The 23,509-nt window shown below is 44.5% G+C and overlaps 1 protein-coding gene across 1 annotated transcript in view; it reads left to right on the forward strand.

The window, feature by feature from the left end:
- ADGRL1 (adhesion G protein-coupled receptor L1) overlaps positions 1-23,509 on the forward strand; it is an 87,473-nt gene that overhangs the window by 33,126 nt on the left and 30,838 nt on the right. The window contains exons 5-7 of the mRNA XM_030194713.1: positions 17,547-18,347; positions 19,305-19,646; positions 20,259-20,362. Of these exons, the coding sequence (XP_030050573.1) occupies positions 17,547-18,347; positions 19,305-19,646; positions 20,259-20,362 (1,247 nt within the window). The remainder of the gene's footprint in view (positions 1-17,546; positions 18,348-19,304; positions 19,647-20,258; positions 20,363-23,509) is intronic.

Genomic DNA, 23,509 nt, shown 5'->3' on the forward strand with positions numbered 1-23,509 from the left:
TCCCTAGATTGTAAGCTCCTTGAGCAGGGACTGTCCTTCCATGTTAAATTGTACAGCGCTGCGTAACCCTAGTAGCGCTTTAGAAATGTTAAGTAGTAGTAGTAGTAGTATATATAGATATTAAGAGGCAGCACCTCTCTTTGGACCCTCATGGCAATTACAAGCATTATATGTCCCTGAAAACACCAAGCAAATTTCTTCCCTCCCCCTGGTTAAATTCATACCCAGCCCCAAACTTTCCCAGTTAAGCCAGTGGCCAAGAGACATCTGGTTTTCTAGCTAAGCTGTGAGGTTCATTTGGCCTCACCTCCTTCCTTACCCCTCAAAGGGAAAGTGGCCTATGAGCTGTGACATCCCTTGCTGGTGACAACATCATTCCAAACATGGATGCCAGGGGTGGTGTTGGGGAGGGGGAAGCTATAATTTAAGAAGCTGGTGAAAGGCAGGCCTATGTTTTGTTGTGTGTGGCCATCTGAAATGTTGACTACAGATGGCACAGCTCCCTTAAGGCAGGCTTTATGCTCCTTCCCCCAGGAAATGGTGTAAGCTCAGCCCTTAAGGTGAGACAGTGCCCTCACTCATGGAAGCCAACTGGTTCCGTGTTGTCGAGGACAGGTTAATCCTCTCAACACAGGTTCCACCTTCCCAAAATCAGAACTACAAATCCATGCAAGCCTTTTGGTAAACCCAGAATTGAACGGGGCTGTTGCTCTGCATGGGTTATCAACTGTCTCCATATCGCCTCAGCGTAGACTAATTAAGCCTTGGCTCTACTGCCTATTGAATCCAGATTTTCCTGGGGGAGGGTCTAATCTAAAACTCCCAGCATGCAACAGGTTAAAATGCAGGACCGGATGAACCTGCCTGAAGTGACATGTACTCATAAACCTCCCTATCTCTCTGTCTCTCAACCCACATCCCCCACCACCACCACCACCAACACCAATCCCCTTCCTTTTCGCTTTCACCTTTTTTTCCACCCTCTTCTAACTAGTAATCACTCTCCTCCCCTTCTTCAACCCTTTTCTCCTCACCACCACCACCACCACCACAAAAAAAAATGAAAAAAGAAAACCTCCTTTCTTTTATTTCCTGGGCCAAAACATTCCAAATTTTCTAAAAGAAAAAAAAATCTATCAAAACAAACCCCGTATGCAATTGTAGCAAACAAGAGTTAAATCCTGAAACTGTTGTTGGCTTACATGTATTTTTCTCTTTCTGCCTTGTTTTTTTATTTCATTTGTTTTTATAATTGCCACTTCCCCTTTACCCCACACCTCTCCAAAGAAGAGGGGGTGTGTGGGGAGCAGTGGAATAAGGCAGTGGAAATGGGTATCCATTGTTCCGGAGTTACTCCACCCCTCTTTCCTGGGTGGCCTTTAAATTTCTATCTATAATTTATTCTTTTTGGTGGGGGGGTGGGGGTGTTTTCCCCTTTTCCTTTATAGGGGGAGGGGGAACATGTTGATCTACTATATATATATAGATATATAGATATGTACATATATGTATATATATACACACGCACAGACATATATGTAAAAACCTGCTTTGTCATTTGTCTCATAGGTGCCTCGATGTGTTGAATCTGCCATTCCCAAACCTGATTTATAGATTTCCTTCTTCTCTTCCATGTTTCCATAGCAACCAACTAACTGGGTACCAACCTCGGCCTACCTCACTCGCTGCCTCCTTAGAATAATTTCTCTTCTTTTGTCACCTGTTTGATTTGAAACCGGATCTTCTCTCCTGCCCCTTCTTTTCGTTGTTGTTCCTGCTTGCCTTTTTTAATTCCAACAGATTTTATTTTTCTCTCTTTCTCCTGTTTTTTTTTCTTCAAAAGCAACAACAACAAAAAAAATCCTTTTGTTTTATTTTTTATTCTTCATTTGGTAAATTTTTAAAAATATATATATTTTGGCTTATGATGAAACCAACTCCCCTCCACCCCTCTTAAAAAATAACTCTGTCCCAATAATATGACATAATGAACTTCTGCTTTTCAAAAATATATATGTTATCAACCTACATGGACATTAAGAATTTTTCAGCTTACTAACTTGTTTCACACATGTCACTGTGTATCTATATAAAAAGATTTTTTGTTCCTACTATGTTAATTCTGCAAAGCTGCGGTCATGATTACATTCTGTCTGTTATTGCAAGAAAGAAGCATGCCCCTGACCTTACCCACTCCCCACCCGCCATTTTCATCCCCTGTGCTTTACATTTTGCCAGTGTCCTCAGGTGTTTTCACTCCTGTGCTCTCTGCGTTTTGCTGGAGTCTCCTCTGGCATTTTCAGCAACTGCAAGCTGTTGGTAGCTGTTGATCAGTGCCAGAGCCCTCAGGGCTTTCTCAGCTATCCGTGCATGCTGTGAGACAGGTCCTGGTTTAACACAATCTCTTTCTTGGGTTTTCATTAACAGAAGCTCTGTACAAGGGTGGAGGGTCGCACCATCTCGTCTCTCATACTTCAGTGCAAATCAACACAGCTTCTACAGGCCAAGATGAAGCCAGTAAAGTGTTATCTTTCTAATGTTATCAATATAGCATGCACTTCTTTGGTACATCAGCCCCTTTTCAGTATTACAAGTATGGGTGTGGTTGGTAGACTAGGGAAGAGGTGAGGGCAGGGGATGCACAGATAATGAGGTGATGATCTGTACTGTGCTCTTCCCAACCCTTATACCATTTCACAGCAAGGTGTCACTCTCCTTTGTTTCCAGAACAGGGCTCTCATTCCTTTCACCAGGTGGTTTCACTGTCCTTTCCATTTCAAAACCTTTTTCTTTTCCCTCAAAAGTGTTGCAAAGGATTCCAGGGCTGCTTCCTTCTTCTGGTGATAACATCAATGCTAGTGTTACCCCGCCTAGTGAAAACCTGCAAGGGATGCAGGAAGGCCTCAGGCTGTGAAAACTAGAATGCATGGCTACAAGTCCCCTTTCCCTTCCTCACAGGGCTTATTGGCTATGTTTCATCCAAATAGAGGTGAAAGTGACTTGCCTAGAAGTCGCATGGTGAGAGATGAATTAGTAGAAAAGTGCTTGGCAGCCATATCCTTGCTTCTTCGCTCCATCCACAATCCCATCCTGCCAGAGGAATTACAAGGAAGCGATGGTGAGAGTTTGGGAGAAGCATATTGGTTCATTTATAGACCTCTCGCCCAAAGAGTTTGAGATGATACATATCACTGTCTTAAGAGATTCCCTCACAGTGCTTATTAACTTCCGTAATACATCGTAAGAGACATCTTTGACATTGACTCCCTGTTGACCTTGGGCAAGTCACTTTACCACCCTGTTACCGCATTTCTATTGGTGAATAATAACTAGAACATTCTTCTCTCTTCTTGGAGTTTCTGAGCCTCTCCGGAGACTAGCAATAATACCCCCCAGGAATGAATGTTTTGTGGCGCTGTGGCTAAATGCCGCATTGCGACACTGTCGAGACAAATAGAGTCACGCGAAAACCAAACACTGGGATTTAAGATGAATACCTTGCAGTGCTCAGAAGAAGGGACTCCCTTGCTCCAACTGGTCTGTGCTGACTGATGTCCTAAGTTACAGGAAGCACTTAGATCCCATCCCATGCAAAGGGATTCTGGGCATTAATATGGAAGTGGTGCCAAGAGCTGTCAATCAGCACATGGCATGTTTCTTGAATAGATGGGTGGTGAAGGTACCTGATCTATGAGAAAAGGATCTCCGTCACTCCTCCTTAGTACTTCCTCCTGCACTAAGACTGATAACATTGTAGGCCTACATATGCCAGCCATGCACTAACACATAGTTTATATTACCAATATTATAAGCATGAACTAACAAGTAGCATATTTAAATAATATTATAGGGCCACAATCCATCAATACAGTGGCCATGCGCTAACACACAGCATATGTGAATATCATTATAGGTCACGTATGCTTCAGCACATCAGCTGTGCTCTAACATATAGCATATCTAACATTATAGACCACATACAAAGAAACATGCCAGCCATGGACTAACACATATATAGTTAGGATTATAGGTAAAGTATGTAGCAACATGTCAAACACACACTAACACATAGCATTTGTAACTAATAACATTGTAGGCCATTTACATAGCAACACACAAGCCATTCACTAACACACAAACTGTATAACTAATAACATTATAGACCATGTTTGCTGCATCATGTCAATCATGAACTAATACATAGTATATGTAACTAAGAACATTATAAGCTGCATATGTAACACATAACATATGTAACTATAACAACATAAGAATAGCCATACTGGGTCAGACCAATGGTCCATCTAGCTCAGTATCCTGTTTCCAATAATGGCCAATCCAGGTCACAAGTACCTGACAGAAATTCAAATAGTAGCAACATTCCATGCTACCAATCCCAGGGTAAGCAATGGCCTTCCCATGTCTACCTGAATAGCACACTATGGACTTTTCCTCCATGAACTTGTCCAAACCTTTTTTTAAACCTAGAAACTTGTCCAAACCTTTTTAAAACCCAGGCGCATTAAATGCTGTTAAACCATCCTCTGGCAGAGTTCCAAAGCTTAATTATTCTTTGAGTGAAAAATATTTTCTCCTATTTGGTTTAAAAATATTTTCATGTAATTTCATTGAGTGTCCCCTAGACTTTGTATTTTTTGAAAGCATGAAAAATCAATTCACTTCTACTCATTCTACATCACTCAGGATTTTGTAGACCTCACTCATATCCCCCCCCCCCCCCCCCCCCCCCCAGTCATCTCTTTCCAAGCTCCTTAACCTCTTTAGCCTTTCCTCATATGGGAGGAGTTTCATCCCTGTTACCATTTTGGTTGCTCTTTTTTGAACCTTTTTGAATTCTTCTATATCTTTTTTTGAGATATTGTGACCAGAATTGAACACAATACTTAAAGTGAGGTTGCACCATGGAGCAATACTGAGGCATTATTGTATTCTCGGTCTTATTTTCCATCCCTTTCCTAATAATTCCTAGCAACCTGTTTGCTTTTTTGGCCACCACCATTAACTGGGCACATTTCAGTGCATTGTCTACAATGACACCTTGATCTTTTTCTTGAGTGCTGACTCCTAAGGTGGACTCTAGCATCTGGTAACTATGATTCAGATTATTCTTTCCAATGTGCATCACCTTGCATTTGTCCACATTAAATTTTATCTGCCATTTGGATACTCAGTCTTCCTGCAATTTTTCACAATCCCTGTGTGTTTTGACAACTTTCAATAGTTTTGTGTCATCAGCAAATTTAATCACCTCATTGTTGTTCCGATTTTCAGATCATTTATAAATATGTTTAATAGCACCGGTCCCAGTATAGATCCTTGGGGCACTCCACTATCCACTCTCCTCCATAGAGAAAAATGACCATTTAACCCTACCCTCTGTTTTCTGTCCAATAACCAATTCCTAATCCACAGAAGGACACTAATTTTTAATTTTGTCAGGAGTCTCTCATGAGGAACGTTGTCAAAAGCTTTCTGAAAATCTAGGTATACTACATTGACTGGCTCACCTTTATCCACATGTTTATTTATACCTTCAAAGAAATGAAGCAAATTGGTGAGGCAAGACTTCCCTTGACTGAACCCATGATGACTCTGTCCTATTAAACCATGTATTTCTATGTGTTCCATAATTGTATTCTTTATAATAGTTTGCACTATTTTGCCCAGCACTGAAGTCAGGCTTTACCAATCTGCAATTTTCTGGCTCTCACCTGAAACCATTTTTAAAAATTGCATTACATTGGCCACCCTTCAATCTTCAAGTACTTCAGACAATTTTAATGACAGGTTACGGATCACTAACAACAGCTCATCAATTTTGTTTGAGTTCTTTCTCTACCCTGGGGTGCATGCCATCCAGTCCAGGTGATTTACTACTCTTTAATTTGTTGATTTGGCTCAGTACATCTTCCAGTTTCACCAAGATTTATTTTTGTTCTCCACATTGTCACCCTTGAAGACCATTTCTGGTACAGGTAGATCTTTGGGTAAAGCAGGCAAACAAGCCTCTATGTAAGTCCAGCAGGAACCAAGAAGTAGTAGAGGATGATGCTTGACTCAGTTCCCTCTTTAACATATAGCGCAATCCTCCCTCCAATTTGATCCACTTTATCATTGTGATATAATGTATACCCTGATAACACAGTGTCCCATTGATTGTCCTCCTTCCACCAGGTCTCTGAGATGCCTATTACATCTATCTCGTCATTTAGTGCTATATACTCCAATTCTCCCATCTTATTTTTTAGGCTTCTAGCATTTGTATACAGATACTTCAAATTGTGCATTTTCTTTGCATCTATAAGCTGCTTTGAATTTGCATCCTTTACTCTGTTCTCCCATTAAACGCCCCTGGCTTTCTTTCACCATTATTGAAACCTCACTATTGGGATTCCTTCAATGATACACACAGAACAATGCGCTCCTGGGTTGGCTTCCCCCATTTTAGTTTAAAAGCTGCTCTATATAACTTGTAGGTATATGTAACTAATCAAACATATAAATGGCAAGTGACCGACTCACCTGCAAATGCGCAGTAGAGACTTCCCTTTCTGTCCCGCCCTCGCGTCAAAACGTGATGACATCAGAGGGCAGAACAGAGAGGGAAACGGAGTCAGACTGTCGGACGCTGCCGCCTGGAAACGAACATCATGCACACCAACCTCCACCCGCCCCCCATCCCCGCCACCAGTCCCGTCCCCCCTCTGTATCAGGCCCCCTGCACTGACCTGACAGCGCCTCTCACCTCCATGTGGAAGTGCTGCAGGCAGCAGCAGAGCGATCTGCTGCTTCCTGCAGCACTTTCACACAGAGGTGAGAGGTGCTGTCAGGTCAGTGCAGGGGGCCCAGCACAGAGGGGGGAGGGAGCGGCGGCGAGGAGGGTTGCTGGAAATCTCGCCCGTTTTAACGGGCTTAACAGCTAGTAACATTATAAACTACGTATGTAACACATAGTATATGAAGGGACTGTCTTTCTTTGTTAGATTGTAAAGCGCTGCGTAACCCTGATAGCGCTTTAAAAATGTTAAATAGTAGTAGTAGTAGTAATGTGGCTTGAAGGAGTAGCACAGTGGACTTTGATCCTGGGGAACTGGGTTGATTCCCATTGCAGCTTCTTTAGACTCTGGGCAAATCATTTAACCCTCCATTGCCCCAGGTACAAATAAGTACCTGTATATACTATGTAAACTGCTTTGAATGTAGTTGCAAAAGCTGAGAAAGACAGTGTATCAAGTCCCATTAACAAGATTCCAGGCATAATGTCAAAGAGTAGCAACATTCCATGTAGAATCCCAAATAATAGCAAGATTCCGGAATCCCAAAGAGAAAGGAGTGGAGGAGTAGCCTAGGGGTTAGTGCAGTGGACTTTGATCCTGGGAACTGGGTTCAATTCCCTTGTGACTCTGGGCAAGTCACTTAACCCTCCATTGCCCCAGGTACAAATAAGTACCTGTATATAATATGTAAACTGCTTTAATTGTAACCACAGAAAGGTGATATATCAAATCCCATCCCCTTTCCCTAATAGCATTATAAACTATATATACAGCAGGATGTCAGCCAAGGTCTAAGACAAAGAATATGTATCTAATAACATTATAAGCTACATATGAAACAGTAAATCAGCCAAGCGCTAACACATAGTATATGTAACTAATAATATTGTAAGTTACATACACAGCAACACATCAGCCATGAACTAACACATAGTTATATATACTATGTAATATATACTGTATGTAACTAATAGCAGTATAAGCTACATTCACGGCAGTATGTCAGCCATGCACAAACAAATAGGGGCTCATTTTCAAATCACATAGACTTACAAAGTTACGAAGGTTACTATCGGGCTCATTTTCGAAAGAGAAGGATGCCCATCTTTCGACACAAATCGGAAGAGGGGTGTCCTTCTCACAGGGTCGTCCAAATCAGTATAATCGAAAGCTGATTTTGGACGTCCCCAACTGCTTTCCGTCGCAGGGACGGCCAAAGTTCAAGGGGGCATATCGGACGCATAGCGAAGGCGGGTCTTGGGCGTGCCTAACACATGGATTTCCTCGACCCATAATGAAAAAAAAGGACGTCCCTGACGAGCACTTGGACAACTTTACCTGGTCGTGTTTTTCTCAAGACCAAGGTACAAAAAGATACCCAAAATGACCAGATGACCACCGGAGGGAATTGGGGATGACCTCCTGTTACTCCCCCAGTGGTCACTAATCCCCTCCCACCCAAAAAAAAAAATCTTAAAAATATTTTTTGCCAGCCTCTATGCCAGCCTCAAATGTCATACTCAGGTTCATCACAGCAGTATGCAGGTCCCTGGAGCAGTTTTAGTGGGTGCAGTGCACTTCAGGCAGGTGGACCCAGGCCCATCCCCCACTACCTGTTACATTTGTTGAGGAAACAGCGAGCCCTCCAAAACCCATCACAAACCCACTGTACCCACATCTAGGTGCCCCCCTTCACCTGTAAGAGCTATAGTAGTGGTGTACAGACATGGGCAGTGGGTTTTTGGGGGGGGTTGGGGGGTTCAGCACACAAGGAAGTCCACTGCAGTGCCTCCTAGGGTGCCCGGTTGGTGTCCTGGCATGTCAGGGGGACCAGTGCACTACAAATGCTGGCTGCTCCTGCGACCAAAGGGCTTGCATTTGGTCATTTCTGAGATGGACGTCCTTGGTTTCCATTATCGCCGAAAAACAGAAACGACCAAGTCTACGGATGACCATCTCTAAGGACGACCAAAATTTCAAGATTTGGACATCCTTGACCGTATTATCGAAATGAAATATGGACGTCCATCTTGTTTTGATAATACAGGTTTCCCCGCCCCTCCATCGGGATGTTTTGCGAGGATGTCCCTTTTGATTATGCCCCTCCACGTAACTTTGTAAGTCCATGTACTTTGAAAATGAGCAGCTTAGTATATGGAACTAATGACATTATAAGCTATGTACTTAGTGCATGGCTGACGTGCTCTCTAAAACATAACATATGTAACTAATAACATAAGCTATGTACTGAGCAGCATATCAGCCATGCACTAACACACTGTATATGTAACTAATAACATTATAAGCCAAGTATGCAGCAAGTTGCCAGCCATTAACTAATTACCATATCTAATCATCATTATAGGCCACATATGCAATAACATGCCAGTAATGCACTAGCATATACTTAAGTTATTGGCCAGAAGCATCATAACAACACTCTGTAAGCCACATTGAGCCTGCAAAAAGGTGGGATAATGTGGGGAACAAATGCAATAAATAATAACATGCCAGACAAATGCAGGCACATGCCAATACGTGATACACAGAATGTGCAAATATAACATAGAGCTATCTTTAAATTCATACTACACACACTAACTCATCAAGGGTCAAAACAACCCATAAACACATCCTATGTCTTTTGCATGCATAGAACAATCAACAGATCCATATGGTCACATCAGTTGATAGTTCAATCAGTCAACGTACAGGAAGAAGTGAGGCTGTGTGACTAGTCAAGGGCTCCCCTGGAGGCCAAGAAGAGAAGGGACAGCCAGAGATGAAAGGGGGCAGAAACTGACAGAGGCTCCCAGTCCCTTAGCTGCCATCAGCTTCTCCACTTCTGTGAGTGAAGTCAGGTCTTCTGCTGCTTTCTCTCCACAGGCTTAACTTTTCTTTCCATGCTCAACTTCTCTCAGCAGGTCATGGGCTTCAGAACAGCCCCTGGGTCGGAAATGGACATCTGCCCTCTTGGGTTACCTAATGTTGTGTTTTTTTTCCCTCTGTAGCCTGTTGCTCCATGGAATAACCCTCCTCACGGGGTACCACAGGATGCTGAGTATTCTTCCTTTACCATCAGAGGCCTAGAGAGGGTACAAGAGGGGCAGAACAATGGTACAGTCTGAAAATCCAAACTGTACCTCCAAATACCTAGCCCCAGGTAACGCAGCAGCCTCTTTCATGGGCCAACAGCGTCACAACTAGCATTCATATCTTTAAATATCATATCTAATCGTGTCCTCCACTTACAATGAATGAGGACCCTCCCACACACCCTGTGCTAACACTGGCTGGTGAATAGCCCCACCCCCTAGCGTGTCTTGAGCTAATCCAGAATGATGATCCATCCTCCCCCATCTTAACACTTAATGATGACTCTTCCATGCAACACCCCCCTGCACTAACTCTGAATGAAATCTCCTCCTGCAGATTACCCTGTACTAACAATGATGGGTAACCTCCCCCCACCCCCCTTTTTGCACTTCATAGACTAAGGGACCGATGCAGAAAGTCTTGCAGTAGAGCCATGTGTGGATGTCTGAATTCTACTGCAAGTGTAGTATTAAATGTATTCCAATTTTATGCATGGAAAACTTGCTGCTAATGGGGAGGGGGGATATGTAGACACACGGACAGAAAGGTTTCGCTGTATGCGCAATTTCTTGTGAGCACGTCGAAAAGAAAACAGAAGTGTCAGCACACCAGTAGCGTATGCAGAGCTCAATTTTGTGGGTGGGCTTGGAGCCCCCCCCCCCCAAACTGTCTCAAACCAAGGGCAGTTGGCAGTGCAATTTCAGCTGCTGATGCTGACAGCCCCCTGCATGTGTTCATGTGTGTGGACTGAGCATGTGCTCTGGGACCATTGGCATCCAAAGCTGGAAGCGTGCTGCTGAGTGCCCCAGATCTGAGACAGTTTGGGGGGGGGGGGCTACGGAGAGGACTCTTCAGCTGGTGGGGCTTTGGGATCCTTGCCAGCTACACTGACCATGTGTGCAGGGCTACCAAGAGACTAAGCTGGGCCCAAGGCAGAGCTGCCCCCCCAATCCAGGCCACCGCTGCTGCCCCCACCAGGCCACCACCATCACCACCATCATTGCCGCCCCCCCCCCCCCAAGCCACCACCACTGCCCCTCCAGTCACTGCATCAGCTTTCTCCCTCGGTCTGTCTCTCTCCTTCTTCTGTGTGCCTGAACCCGGGTTATCGCATTAACACAGCTCTGCCTTCACAAAACCTTCTTACTGCCGCAACCCCTCCCGCCTATGTGGAAACAGGAAGTACTTCAGACAGGAGGTGGTGGTAGAGCTGCGTTAATGCAATAACCCAGGTCCTGGCACACAGGAGTAGGAGAGGGACAGACCCAGGGAGCAGAACCTTTTGCCTATGTGCCTGCCACAGGAAGCCTTGTTGGCACCAGGACCCCTTGGAGGCCGGGCCCGGGAAAATCTTGCCCCCCCCCCCCCCCCACTCGGCGGCCCTGCATGTGTGTTGCTTCTGAGTGGGCCTGAACCGAAACTGGGTGAGCCCCTGCCCACCTGAGCCCACCCATGGCTACACCACTGCAGCAGACATCGGCAACTAAATGTCAGCCATGCAAAAATTAATTTAGGCACAGAAGAACAGGCGTCAATATGTGGTGTAGAGGCCGACCGAAACTGTCTAAATACTTTTCGCCAAAACCGAAACCTATAGCTGAAACGTTGCCTAGTTTCGGCCAAAACTGAAAATTAAAGTTGGGTTCTGTAAATGTGAACCAACGGGGACCACCGGGGATGGTCAGAGTTGCAGTTGGCAGGAACTGCCATTTTAATAAAGAGTTCTCAACAGGTCTGGCACATGTGGGTTCCCAAGTCAATGCAGATGTAGTTAAGTATCCTCCGAGACAGGACCTTTGTGAGAACATGTAAAAACATTCATGATCACCAGCTTTTCACGTTTATCAAAACTGTGCACAAGTAACATGAGAAAGTAGCACTGAGGTGTTTCCTTTTTTGTATTTAGTTATAAAACTGATTAAGGACAAGGATGAAATAGATTCTTACGAAAATAGATTAAAGGATTCCAGACACTAGTCTACACTATGCCTGATGCACAATCCAGAATTTAAAAAAAGCCCACTGACGTTACTGCATGTAAAGACTATAAGCTCTGAAAAATTGCAATCAAGAGCAATACATTTCTCAAATTATTTTCTAATATATAAACTTTGTTTCATCGTAATATCATTTCCCGGCTAACACTATAAGCTGACCAGTACTTGTGCTTGACAGTCACTGCAAGTTCCTTTGTCATACAATCCAGCTTCTGCAAGCCACAAGTTTGATTAAAACGCTGCAACTTCACCATTTCCAGTAAAGCCTGCAAGTTCTGTAGAATCACCCAAATAGTATCCAAGCCAGAATATATATAATAATTTAAATAATGAAAGAAAGACCATATTTTACCTCCAAGAAAAATAGCCTCTGCACGCATGGACCTCAGCTAATGCAAACTGAAAGTTAAAGCCGCAGTGCATTTACAACGGCTGATTTTACACCACATTTGGCGTGACAGCTGATGTCATATTTCCACAGAGAGGTTAATTCCTAAGCAGCTTATCATCCCAAATTTACAAACTTAAATTCCTGCTAAATTTTTGAATCAAAAACATTTATTTGGAGCACTCTATTTACCATATAAACTACTATGCAAGATCATAACTGCATTACTTGCAATCGCATTACACACACTCAAAAGAATTCAAAGAGTAGCCCCCCCCCCCCCCCGACAACCTTACAATGGCTGGTGGTGAGGTCTAGTGGTGTAGTCAGAGCAGGAGTCCCAGTCTCTCATGCCCATGTCAGCTCTACTCTCAAAATGGCTGCCGAGATCTCTTGCAACAATCTCATGAGGTTGCCACTAGAGGTCTTGGCAGCCATTTTGAGAGCAGACACAGCATGAACAAAAGTGACTGGGGCATTTCCCTCCTGCCCTGACTACATCCCTAGACCACCAGGGACTGTAAGATAGGCCTGATAAGGGGCACATACAAGTAGGCAGAAATGCAACTCCTGTTCGGAGGGGAGGTGGAGAGGGAGACAAACAGGCCAAAACACACATTTTTGTCTTCCACTGAAAACACACTCTCAGTTTTGGCCAAAACCAAAACTATGGCCGTAACTTTTTAACCAACTTGTCTTCCAGAACATGTGTTTTCACTTGGAAGGTGAGGCGGCATGAAGAAAACGGAATCACACACCCTTTCCCATATTCCCTTCCCTACATGCATAGAACTGCTACCAATTATGTATTCAACATATGAAAAAAAAAAGCACCTTCCCAACCCTCTCCTAATTTCAACCTGACACTCCAATCAAAGCAAACTCCTGAATCAGCTCCTACACTAGAATCTACCAGACTCAGCACCCTGTGATATCATTTGCCATGTTTGGGGGGAGGGGGATTAACCACACTGCAGCTTTTCCCCATCCCAGAAGAGTCTCCCTTTGTAACCCTAACTATGACTATTTTTCCCTCTGCTTTAGCAATAAGAGGGGGTGGCGACGACCATCAGAGGAGCTTGTGGCCACTACTTGTATTTTCAGGATTCATCGGCCATCTCCTACCCCTACCCTTGTTCCCACATACCACCATGCCTCCTTTCCTCCTTCCCCTGTTCCCCTCCCCTTCACCCCTACTCTGTTTAATCCTGAAATGTACACTCTGTTTATAGATATTTTCTTTAAGCACCTCGTCTCCCGGCGCTGTTCCTGCACCTGTGATTGCCCGATTTAAGCAATAAGACACTCCAATATGATCTGTCTCCTTGGGTAGGATTGCCAGTACTCCCTTAAAAGCATCCATATCTTCTCTTGCCTAGTACAGGGTTCATTTGAAGGAGCGTCTTCAAAGGCCTATGTGTAAAGCCCTCCACCATTTCCTGTGTGAGTGACCAAAGATTTGATTATTGGGTAAAAAGAGGGTACAATCAAAATAACTCAGTGAGCTGCTGTCTCTATCCTGACCAGAAGCCAAGGAGGTGGGGGGGGGGGGGGGGAGATTAGCTAAGAATTTCATAAATACATTAACGTATCTATCCTTAGGCCTCTGGTATCATCAGTGTAAACCATGCTGTACAAAATGGTTCAGACGAATGCAATGTCTCTTGCCCAGAGGAGTTTATATTCTCAGTTTAAATGTTTTGTGTGGGATCGCATGGCAAATGGTGAATAGAAAGGAATGGCCAACTCAGTAGGGTCTGAGTCTCAGCTGCAAGCAAAAGTGTCAGCCTCTCTCTACCTGCTCAAGTCTGGGAAGAAGCAGCATGTTGAAAGTGAATTAAGCAGCACCTGGAGACCTATGAACTCCCTAGTTGAGATGGCCAACAGGTTGACTTAGTTGTACTTTTGTGCCCATCACAGATGTAGAGGTGTAGTTCAAAATCTGATCCTGTGTGCTACTTGTGACCTAGAGGGTTGGCCAATTCTGCTAAGGAGCCCCTTTGAAAACCTGTGGATCTGACTCATCTGGTTATCCTATGCCCCACTCATATTTCTGGTCTGCACATAACATGGGTAACCAATATAGTATGGATTAACTCATGAAGTTCTTTTCTTTATCTAACCAAACTTCTGTCCCTTCTCCCCACCAGTCACTTTTGGTGGATATTGGTAGCTTAGATCAATTAGATATAGGAAAGACAAGTCAACAGCTGGAATTTAAAGCTACAAGTAACTTTCTCCTTAGTGTAATTTTCTCTACCAGCCCCTTCAATCCTCACATCTCACCCCAGTGCACAGAGCTAAAGACAGGGGAGGACTTAAGTTAACCTTTCCATTATGGAAAGTAAAATACTTGATGGAGTCCCAGCTGGAAACTATTCTCTTTCTAGGCCCTGTAGAGGCCAATATTTTCTATTCCTGCATCTCCCCAATTTGCTGGAGTCTCCTCCAGCACTTTGAGCCTCTCAAAATCCATCCAGATCTCCAGAAGATATCCTATCTGTCAGCCATGGGTGGATAGCAATGTCTTCTCTTAACCAAAGTCAACAATAACAACACTTCAACGTTTACCAAAACAAAAGTGTAGGTCCAGTCCAGTCCATCAGTAGCTCTGTGCACTGCCATTTAGAAGGCTCTGAGCTAGGTCACCAATACCATGTGTTAGCAGGAACTGCAGGGATGGTACAGAGCCAGCATTCATAACCTCTGGGTGAGCGGCAGCAAAAACGTTATAGTCCTTGTCAAATACAGCATCTGATGGCTGGATTGAGAGTCCATGATAGAGAGTCTGAGAGGAGCTCTGGAGCATGGCTCCCAACTTCTCAACCATTTCTGCAATGACCAGATTAGGAATAGTGGGAGGGTCAATCTATTCAAATAAGGGGAATCCCCGGCTAGTTATGAGAATCACAGCAGTGGTAGGAGTGACCTCCCAGGCTAAAAGAAAAGCACCCTCCCTTCAAACATAGCGTAATTAAACTCCTCCTTCTACATCCCGTCCCATCAACTGCCACTTTTTTGGAAAGTCTCTAATAATAAAATTACTTATTGTTTTGATAATGCTTCTCGATATCACAGTGCTATGCAGTGGTGATAACGATGGGAGACAAAGAGACTTACCCGAGGTGATTACAACATGTCAGTAGTAGAAGTGGGAGGTGAATCCTGGTTTTCAGCCCATTAGTCTAACCTCTAGGCCGCTGCCTACCCATTTACTGCAGTGGCAATGCCGTAGCATGCAGGAAGATGTGCTGGCAGAACATTTTCCAAGGCACACACTAGAGTAGGATCACAATTATAGCCAAAGAATGGGACTTTATTTTTACAGGCATCAAAGGTTTAGAAGTGCAGGCCAGCTAGCCTGCTGTATGCCTTAGCTAGCATGGTGTCCCAGCATAGTACATCTAACCATCTTACTGGGCAGGTTGGACAGATCATTTGGTTCTTTATCTGCCGGAACAGAACCAGGCTCTTGAAAGAATAGACCGAAGACGTCCAATGTTTGAAGTTCAAGTTTGTTAAAGGAAGACTCTACAAGTTACCCAGTTTCGGCACAAGAAGTTCCTTCTTCAGGAGTCTCGGTACTTTATTTCCAAGAGTTAGTAAACAAAACTTTTTGGGATAGAGTCTCTGGTGGATGATGTTCTGGTCTTGAAAAAGACCCTTGGTGCACAGTGGAAAATGTGGCTGCTAGATGCCAGTGTCTCTGTGCACCAAGGGTCTTTTTCAAGACCAGAACGCCATCCACCAGAGACTCTGGAGACATTGGCTGTTCTTTGAAGAGCCTGGTTCTGTTCCCACTCCTCCTATGCTCTTAAGATTACCCGTGGGATATCGTTGTTCTTTTCCACCTCGGTGGTTTTGCTGTTCTTTATCTGCCATCATCTTCTATGTTACTATGTGGGCAGTTTTAGACATCTTGAAGATCATTGCTTCTAGCTAAAAGGTCTCTACTTCTCACCAAACTGTCCATGCACACTCTGATGCTTGGGCCTTGAATCCAGAGATCCAAAATGTGCTGTTAAAATGATCTTGGATACCTAACTGCCTCATCTTAAAAACATAGCCCAAGAAGTAGGACAGCCGTAGAACTCCTGGGTTTTCTGAGGAAGGTTCAAGGCCTGTCCATCATTTCTCAACCAATCGTGGATTTCCAGGGTTTAGAGCAAGAAGAACACATGATAGGTTTACAACATAGTTACATCTCGCAGCCCCAATTAGTTGATTCTCTGGGACCAGTTGGGAAAACAAGAAAATGATTACATAAAAGCCTCCTTTGCATTGTGAGACAACCCACCTCCTCCATCCAGGGCATGGCTGGATTTGGTTTTCTGAGCCGCCATGGTAGACTTTCATAGTTCCAGCTCAAGAGGTCAGTGAATTTCCCTAGGCTGTGCTTACTGTCAAAACCAAGACAGCTTGCAGATCTCCTGCTAACTGCCCCTGTTATAAAGGAAAACACAGAGAGATGAGGAGGAAAGAGTTACAAATTTTTCAGTAGCTTCTCAGCAGCTCTCCTGTAGACATCTTTCTTGCAAGTTGTGGCCCAGTGAATTTAATGGATGTATTATACATTCAGTGACATGCACATTCCTGTTGAATTAGGATGCCCTTACCTTGCCCCCTCCCCACCCTTCACCTCTAAGACTATGAGGAGAAATGTGAAAGTGGCTGACCAAGAGGGTTGCATGGGGAGAAGGGGAAAAAAGCATTTCTCTAAGATCATCAGTCCTGCAAATCACCTTCCTGCCATGTCCTGCCTGTCTTCTGAACCTCCTCCCATCTCCCATCTTAAACTCCTGAAGTAAATGTGTTGCTAGGCAGGAAGAGACAGAACCTTTTGGTCAGAGGCGGCCTTGATGGAGCATGATGGCTGCAGGTTGGGTTGTGCCTTCTCTTATCAGTTCTTCCTTGAGAGGTGAAGAGAGGCAGCATAGAATGGGTGTGCTGGTTTGAGGGAGAGGTTGGAAAGGGAGAGCAAATCCTAAGAGTTTGGCACTTAATCTTCATTTTCAACCATTCTCCCATGTCCCTCCTCCAAACTCTACCCCCTACATCTTCCCTCACAGACCTTCTTTTGCCAATAACAGTATTGGGAGTGTGCAAGGTATCATGGTAGCAGCTTGCAGATGATGGACATTCTACACTAACCCTATATTATCACAAAGTATTCTTTCTTTTTTCTCTCTATTTTTTTTTTTTTTACATTTTTTTCTTATTTTTCCTTTTAATTTATTTTTCTTTTCCTTTGGGGGTGCCTACCGCCAGTATTTGTTTGCCCAGGCACACTGCAGAAAGTCCTGGAAGCCACATCTACACACGAGTCAGACCATCAGTCAGGGGCCTGGTGCAAGGACCCCTTGCAAGCAGGGGACCGCATCTACGTCATGCCCTGGATTCCATATCGGACAGATACTTTGACAGAGTATGCCTCCTGGGAGGACTATGTAGGTGGGCGCCATACCACCACCTACCGTCTACCTAACCGAGTAGATGGGACAGGCTTTGTTGTCTATGATGGGGCAGTCTTCTACAACAAGGAACGGACACGCAACATTGTCAAATATGACCTACGCACACGGATTAAGAGTGGTGAGGCCATCATCTCCACTGCCAACTACCATGACACTTCACCCTACCGCTGGGGCGGCAAGACAGACATTGACCTGGCAGTAGATGAGAATGGACTCTGGGTGATCTATGCCACAGAGGCTAACAATGGGCGCCTGGTGGTGAGCCAGCTCAACCCCTACACGCTACGCTTTGAGGGCACCTGGGAGACTGGCTATGACAAGCGTACAGCATCTAATGCCTTCATGGCCTGTGGTGTGCTGTATGTGGTACGCTCTGTCTATGTGGATGATGACAGTGAAGCAGCGGGCAACCGAGTGGACTATGCCTTTAACACAAATGTCAACAGGGAGGAACCAGTGTCTTTGGTCTTTCCTAACCCCTACCAGTACGTTTCATCTGTGGACTACAACCCCCGAGACAACCAGCTCTATGTCTGGAACAATTTGTTTGTTGTGCGTTATGCTCTGGAGTTTGGTCCTCCAGACCCCAGCACAGGTATTGTGTAATCTTCCTTTGTTTTTAATGTGCCAGTTATGGGGGGGGGGGGGGGATTTTGGGGAGCATCAACATTCAATGATCTACCCTTTCATTCAAATCTCAGAACTGTACTTGGAAGTGATGTGACTTGTATTGGCCATTCAGTGTCCTTAGTGTCTAGAGGTAAGAATGACACCTAAAAAGGTGAGGTAGCTCCTACTGGATATGCCCAGTCCCTAATGTCCAGAGGTCAGTAATGCAATATTCTGAGCTTCAGTCATTGGTGAGAGCTGCCTTTTAATGACCTCCTCCAGAGGATCCATAGACCCTCCACCATCTGTCCACCTCTGGTTCATGCCAAGGGTCATCCAAATGATTCCATGTCCCCTGAGACAGCTCCACTCCACACACACATACACACACACACACACACACGCACGCGCGCGCGCATGCGCATGCACATGCACAGCACACACATATACAACTGCATGATTGTGTGGGGCTGGTGTCCTAGCAGTGACCATAAAGCAGTCCTGCCCTTTCAATATCACGAGCTGGTAACCACAGGATGAGTCTGAAAAGACAGTACAGCTATTGGAATAAAACCATCCCTGGGTCTATGAGACTTGATCTGCTTTTTTTTATGGGATTTCTAGTTAAGGCAGGGCTCCCTTGGAAGCCTTGAGATGTTGCTGTAATTCAGCTGGACACTCCTGGTGCCCTGCATTAGCAAAATTCCACTAGACAGGGAACACTGGTCAAGAAAATAATCATATCTAAATTTCTATGACACAGGAACATTTCTAGGGATCTCTACATAGAGCCCTTCATACAAGCCATATATCAAAGCATTTTGCCAAGATACAGTGCCCCTCTCATGCAAATGAAACCTTAACATGCCAACATCTTTCTTTACAAGCCACTGATACATGTTTCTAAAGTCTGATTGATTTGTATACTTTTGTTTTCCTTCAGGTCCAGCCACTTCCACACCTCTCAGCACAACCTCCACGGCAAAGCCCACAGCAGCCACCACCACCACCACTACCACCACTACCACCAGCACCACATCTCCAACTGCCTCCACCACTGTCCGCAGAGCCCCCCTCACCACTCACCCCATCGGTGCCATTAACCAGATGGGACCTGACATCCACCCCATCACTGCCTCCCTCCCTAGCACTCGGAAGCCCCCCTCCTCCAATCAGCACATATCCCCCGAGCTCTTCTGTGAAGCAAAGGAGGAGAGAAAGGTGCAATGGCCAGCTACCCAGCAAGGCATGCTAGTGGAGAGACCATGCCCCAAGGGAACCAGAGGTAAGGGATTGAAGTTGAATAATCACACAACAAAGCAGGGTATACTTGTGGAGAAACCAATCCATACAGGGTCTGACTTATCTATGAAACCTTTTAATTAAACAAGAGGCTTTCATATCTGAATACTGTTTTGAGTTTGATTCAGTTTCATTGATAAGATAAGAATGTAGGGAGGGGAAGGGGAAGAGGTGGGCATAGCCTAGTGTTTCAGATTCAACCTGCAGGCATCCTACACCAACATACCTCCAACCTGAAAATGGTGCAGGTGGGCCTGAGGAAGCAAACCCTGGGGGAAACTCTATACTCAAGTCTTGACTAAAGGGATGTTTATTCTTGCAGGGCCTACAGAATTTTCCTCCAAACTGAGAGCCACTCAGATTCCAAATTCTGAAATATTCTCGTAGCACTGGTGAATGTAGGATGGCCATGTTCAGAGATTCAGTAATCTGATTGAAATCTTGTGTCCTTTCCCCTTTACCTCATTCTTTACCCTTTGGATGTTTTTCCTTCTCCTTCATCCTTCCCTCCTATATCCACTCCTCCTTTCCTCCTCTCTCACTCTCTGCACTACCACCTTTCCCCACACTCCCTTGCATCTCTTCCTTCCTGTAGGCATCGCATCTTTCCAGTGTCTTCCTGTGCTGGGTGTATGGAACCCGAGAGGACCGGACCTCAGTAATTGTACTTCACCCTGGGTGAACCAGGTAGCTCAGAAGGTATTTCCCCTCCACCTCCATCCCTGTCTTATCAGCAGAGGTTCATGATCTGTAATGGGGGTTCTCGGGCGACAGCAGGATAAATCAGACACACAAGTAGAGGTGATGTCACTTGACGTCATAGCTCTCTCAGAAATCAGATTTAGCTTTAAAGTTTCTGAGCATGCACAGGGATTGCTGAATTTAACTGTACCCTGCAGTAGTATCTCAGTAGGTGGGCAGAACTGTGTGTCTGCCTTCTATGGACCCCCCCTCCCCCTTTACAGGTATACACTTTCCTTTCTTCATCAACAAGCAAGATTAATCAGCCACACAGGTGGAGACCCCCTCCCTCTCCCCCCACTGATGATTGTCATGGATCACATGCAGATACTTTGGAGACTTTAAACTGCCTTGCAAGAAAATAATTTTGATATTGATCCTCGACAATTAGTAGTTCTAAGGAAATCAACTTTTCGGATATTGTTGTTTTTTATTTTTAGAGAATTTAAGTAATTCTGCAAACAGGTTCTTTAACGCTTTTTGATGCAAATACTGTCTATCCTAAATGTATTGTCAAGACAATAGCAAGATGTGGAGAAGACCATGGTGCAGCTTTGCAGATATCTCCTACCTCTCTCACTTTTAGTCAAGCTGATGTTGGGTTGTTTTTTGTTTTTGTTTTTGTCCAAGAAACTTTATTGAAAAAAATTAAATCCAAATATAATTTTCAGTAATGAAAGTTGGACAATGGAGATCTTGTATCCTGTCCTGCAGCAGCAATGATTTTTCCTTCTCAGTTCCAGTTGTTCTCCCATGAAGGATAAGAATGTGGTTGGCATGAGGCTGGACTTGGGGTAATTTCAGAGAAACGATAATCTCTCTAGTGTGTATGAGGAATAGGCAACCAGAAAATATTAATTTCATGTTATGTTCGGTTTGTTTGGGGGTTCTCCCTCCTTTTTGTCATCACTGACGACAACACGAAAACTTTTCTGGGCTCCCATCTGCACCAAGAGCAGACAGCTTCCCCCAACTTTCTTTGTGCCCCCCCCCCCCCCCACCTGAATCCTTGATTGTCTAGTGAGGATCCATTGGGGCAGCAGTGATGCCCATTGGCTCCTGTCCACGGCTGCAGTCATATCCAATATAGCATCCTGGTCTTGCGGTAATAGGATTGCGTGAGTGGGGAACTATTGTTGCCAAAACGGTTATCAAAACAAAACCCTGCCCATTTTTGTTTGCCAATGACAGGAAATGACAGAGGAAATGTTCATCCCTATTGAATTTCCAGAGCTTTAAGTGTGCTTCATTGCTTGGCAACCAGCAAACAGTCATTAAGATCAGGGAATATTTGTATTCCATATTCCCCTGGAGATGTGCTGTCACTGTTGCTTGGCTCTTCAGGTATTGGCGAAATCTGATTGCCTCCACTTTGGACTTCTAGTGAGTGGCATTTATCCTGAAGCACAAGAATTTTCAGTGGCTTGACCGAATGAGTATATGCGTTACCATCCTGCAGGTCCAATGAGGGAAGAATGATCACTAGAGGGTATTCTGAATTTTTTGGTCAAATCCCGAATGGACTTCAGGCCTCCTGATCTCTTCTAGATAAGGAAATACCTCAACTAAACTCCTCTATTTAAGTAGGACGCAGAGACTATGTCCACTGTCCATTTGTTGAGAAAACAATGAAGTAGGCCACTTTGCCAGTCCTGAGTTTGGGATTACAGTAAAGGGTGATTGTGTGGAACAGCCGGGAACTTCAAATGTTGACCATGCTTTTGTTCTCAAGACCCGGTTGTCCATAGCAATCTGTGTTCATTCCTTGTAGAAAGATGTTCAACGCCCACCCACAGGCAGGACAAGCTGCTGCTGGGTTATAGGATTGCCTATGCTTGAGTTCTGAAGTAAAAATAGATGCCAATTGTTTGGCTAGGCCCAGTGCTGAAAGCTGTTGTCTGCTGTTCCTTTTGTTACAGCTTGTTGAACCGTTGTTTAGACATTTGCTTCTTTTGTCTGGGAAACTGTTGATATTGTCTCCTCCAGTAGGACTATTGTTTTTGTCCATCTCATTAAGGAAATGTGTTAATGAGACTTGTGAGGAGTCAGGGAGGTGAAAAGCACAAATGATGTTGCAAAAAAAAAAAAAATCATGCAGGGATAAGAGAGTTGCTTTCATGTCTGGTCTGTTCAGTGAACAGAAATTGAGATACTAGCAGGAGGGCAACTATTTGTGGTGATATCCGTGCAAGCTCAAGAGCTCAAATTTAATTTGAACTGACATCTAAGTTACTACTACTACTACTACTTAACATTTCTAAAGCGCTACTAGGGTTATGCAGCGCTGTACAGATTAACATAAATTGACATAAAGGACAGTCCCTGCTCCAAGGAGCTTAAATCTAAAGGGCAAAATGTCAAGTAGGGGCAGTCCAGGTTTCCTGAATAGAGGTATGATGGTTAGGTGCCGAAGGCGACATTGAAGAGGTGGGCTTTGAGCAAGGCTTTGAAGATGGGCAGTGAGGGGGCCTGGCGTATGGGCTCAGGGAGTTTATTCCAGGCATGGGGTGAGGCGAGGCAGAAAGGGCGGAGCCTGGAGTTGGCGGTGGTGGAGAAGGGTACTGACAGGAGGGATTTGTCTTGAGAACGTTAAGTTACGCATGTAATTGTGAGACCATCATACAGAACCGCAAGGCAACAGACAACGGAGATCGGTTTACACCTCTTCAAGAGTTGCAGCTCACTGCATCACTTTATCTGCCATGCAGTTAATGTATGTTAAACATTTTTCCCTGTGTTCACTGAATGGGAAATTGTTAAGGACATCCCCAACAGTTAGAGCTGGATTCAGTAAAAGACACTCAAAATTTGGTGAATAGTCAAAGGAGTTGGGCAGGAAAATGACTCTTCCAAAGACACAAGGGAGCCGAAATACTCATACACAGGATTTATTCAACTCATAGACTCGACATCGTAGGAGCCAGCTCTGTGGATGCTTGACTAACTCCTTGACTGTGTCCAGAGAGAAGCCCTTTATTTTGGGTTTAACACTCTCAATAATTTTGGAAGTTTGACTGCTATCACTGTCAACAGATTCTTAAGGCTGGAGCTAAAGCGGGGATAAGCATAAAGGAATCCTGTGCAGAAGGAATGGATCCTCAGGAG

Source organism: Microcaecilia unicolor, chromosome 3 (assembly GCF_901765095.1).
Source record: "Microcaecilia unicolor chromosome 3, aMicUni1.1, whole genome shotgun sequence".
NCBI classification, from domain to species: domain Eukaryota; kingdom Metazoa; phylum Chordata; class Amphibia; order Gymnophiona; family Siphonopidae; genus Microcaecilia; species Microcaecilia unicolor.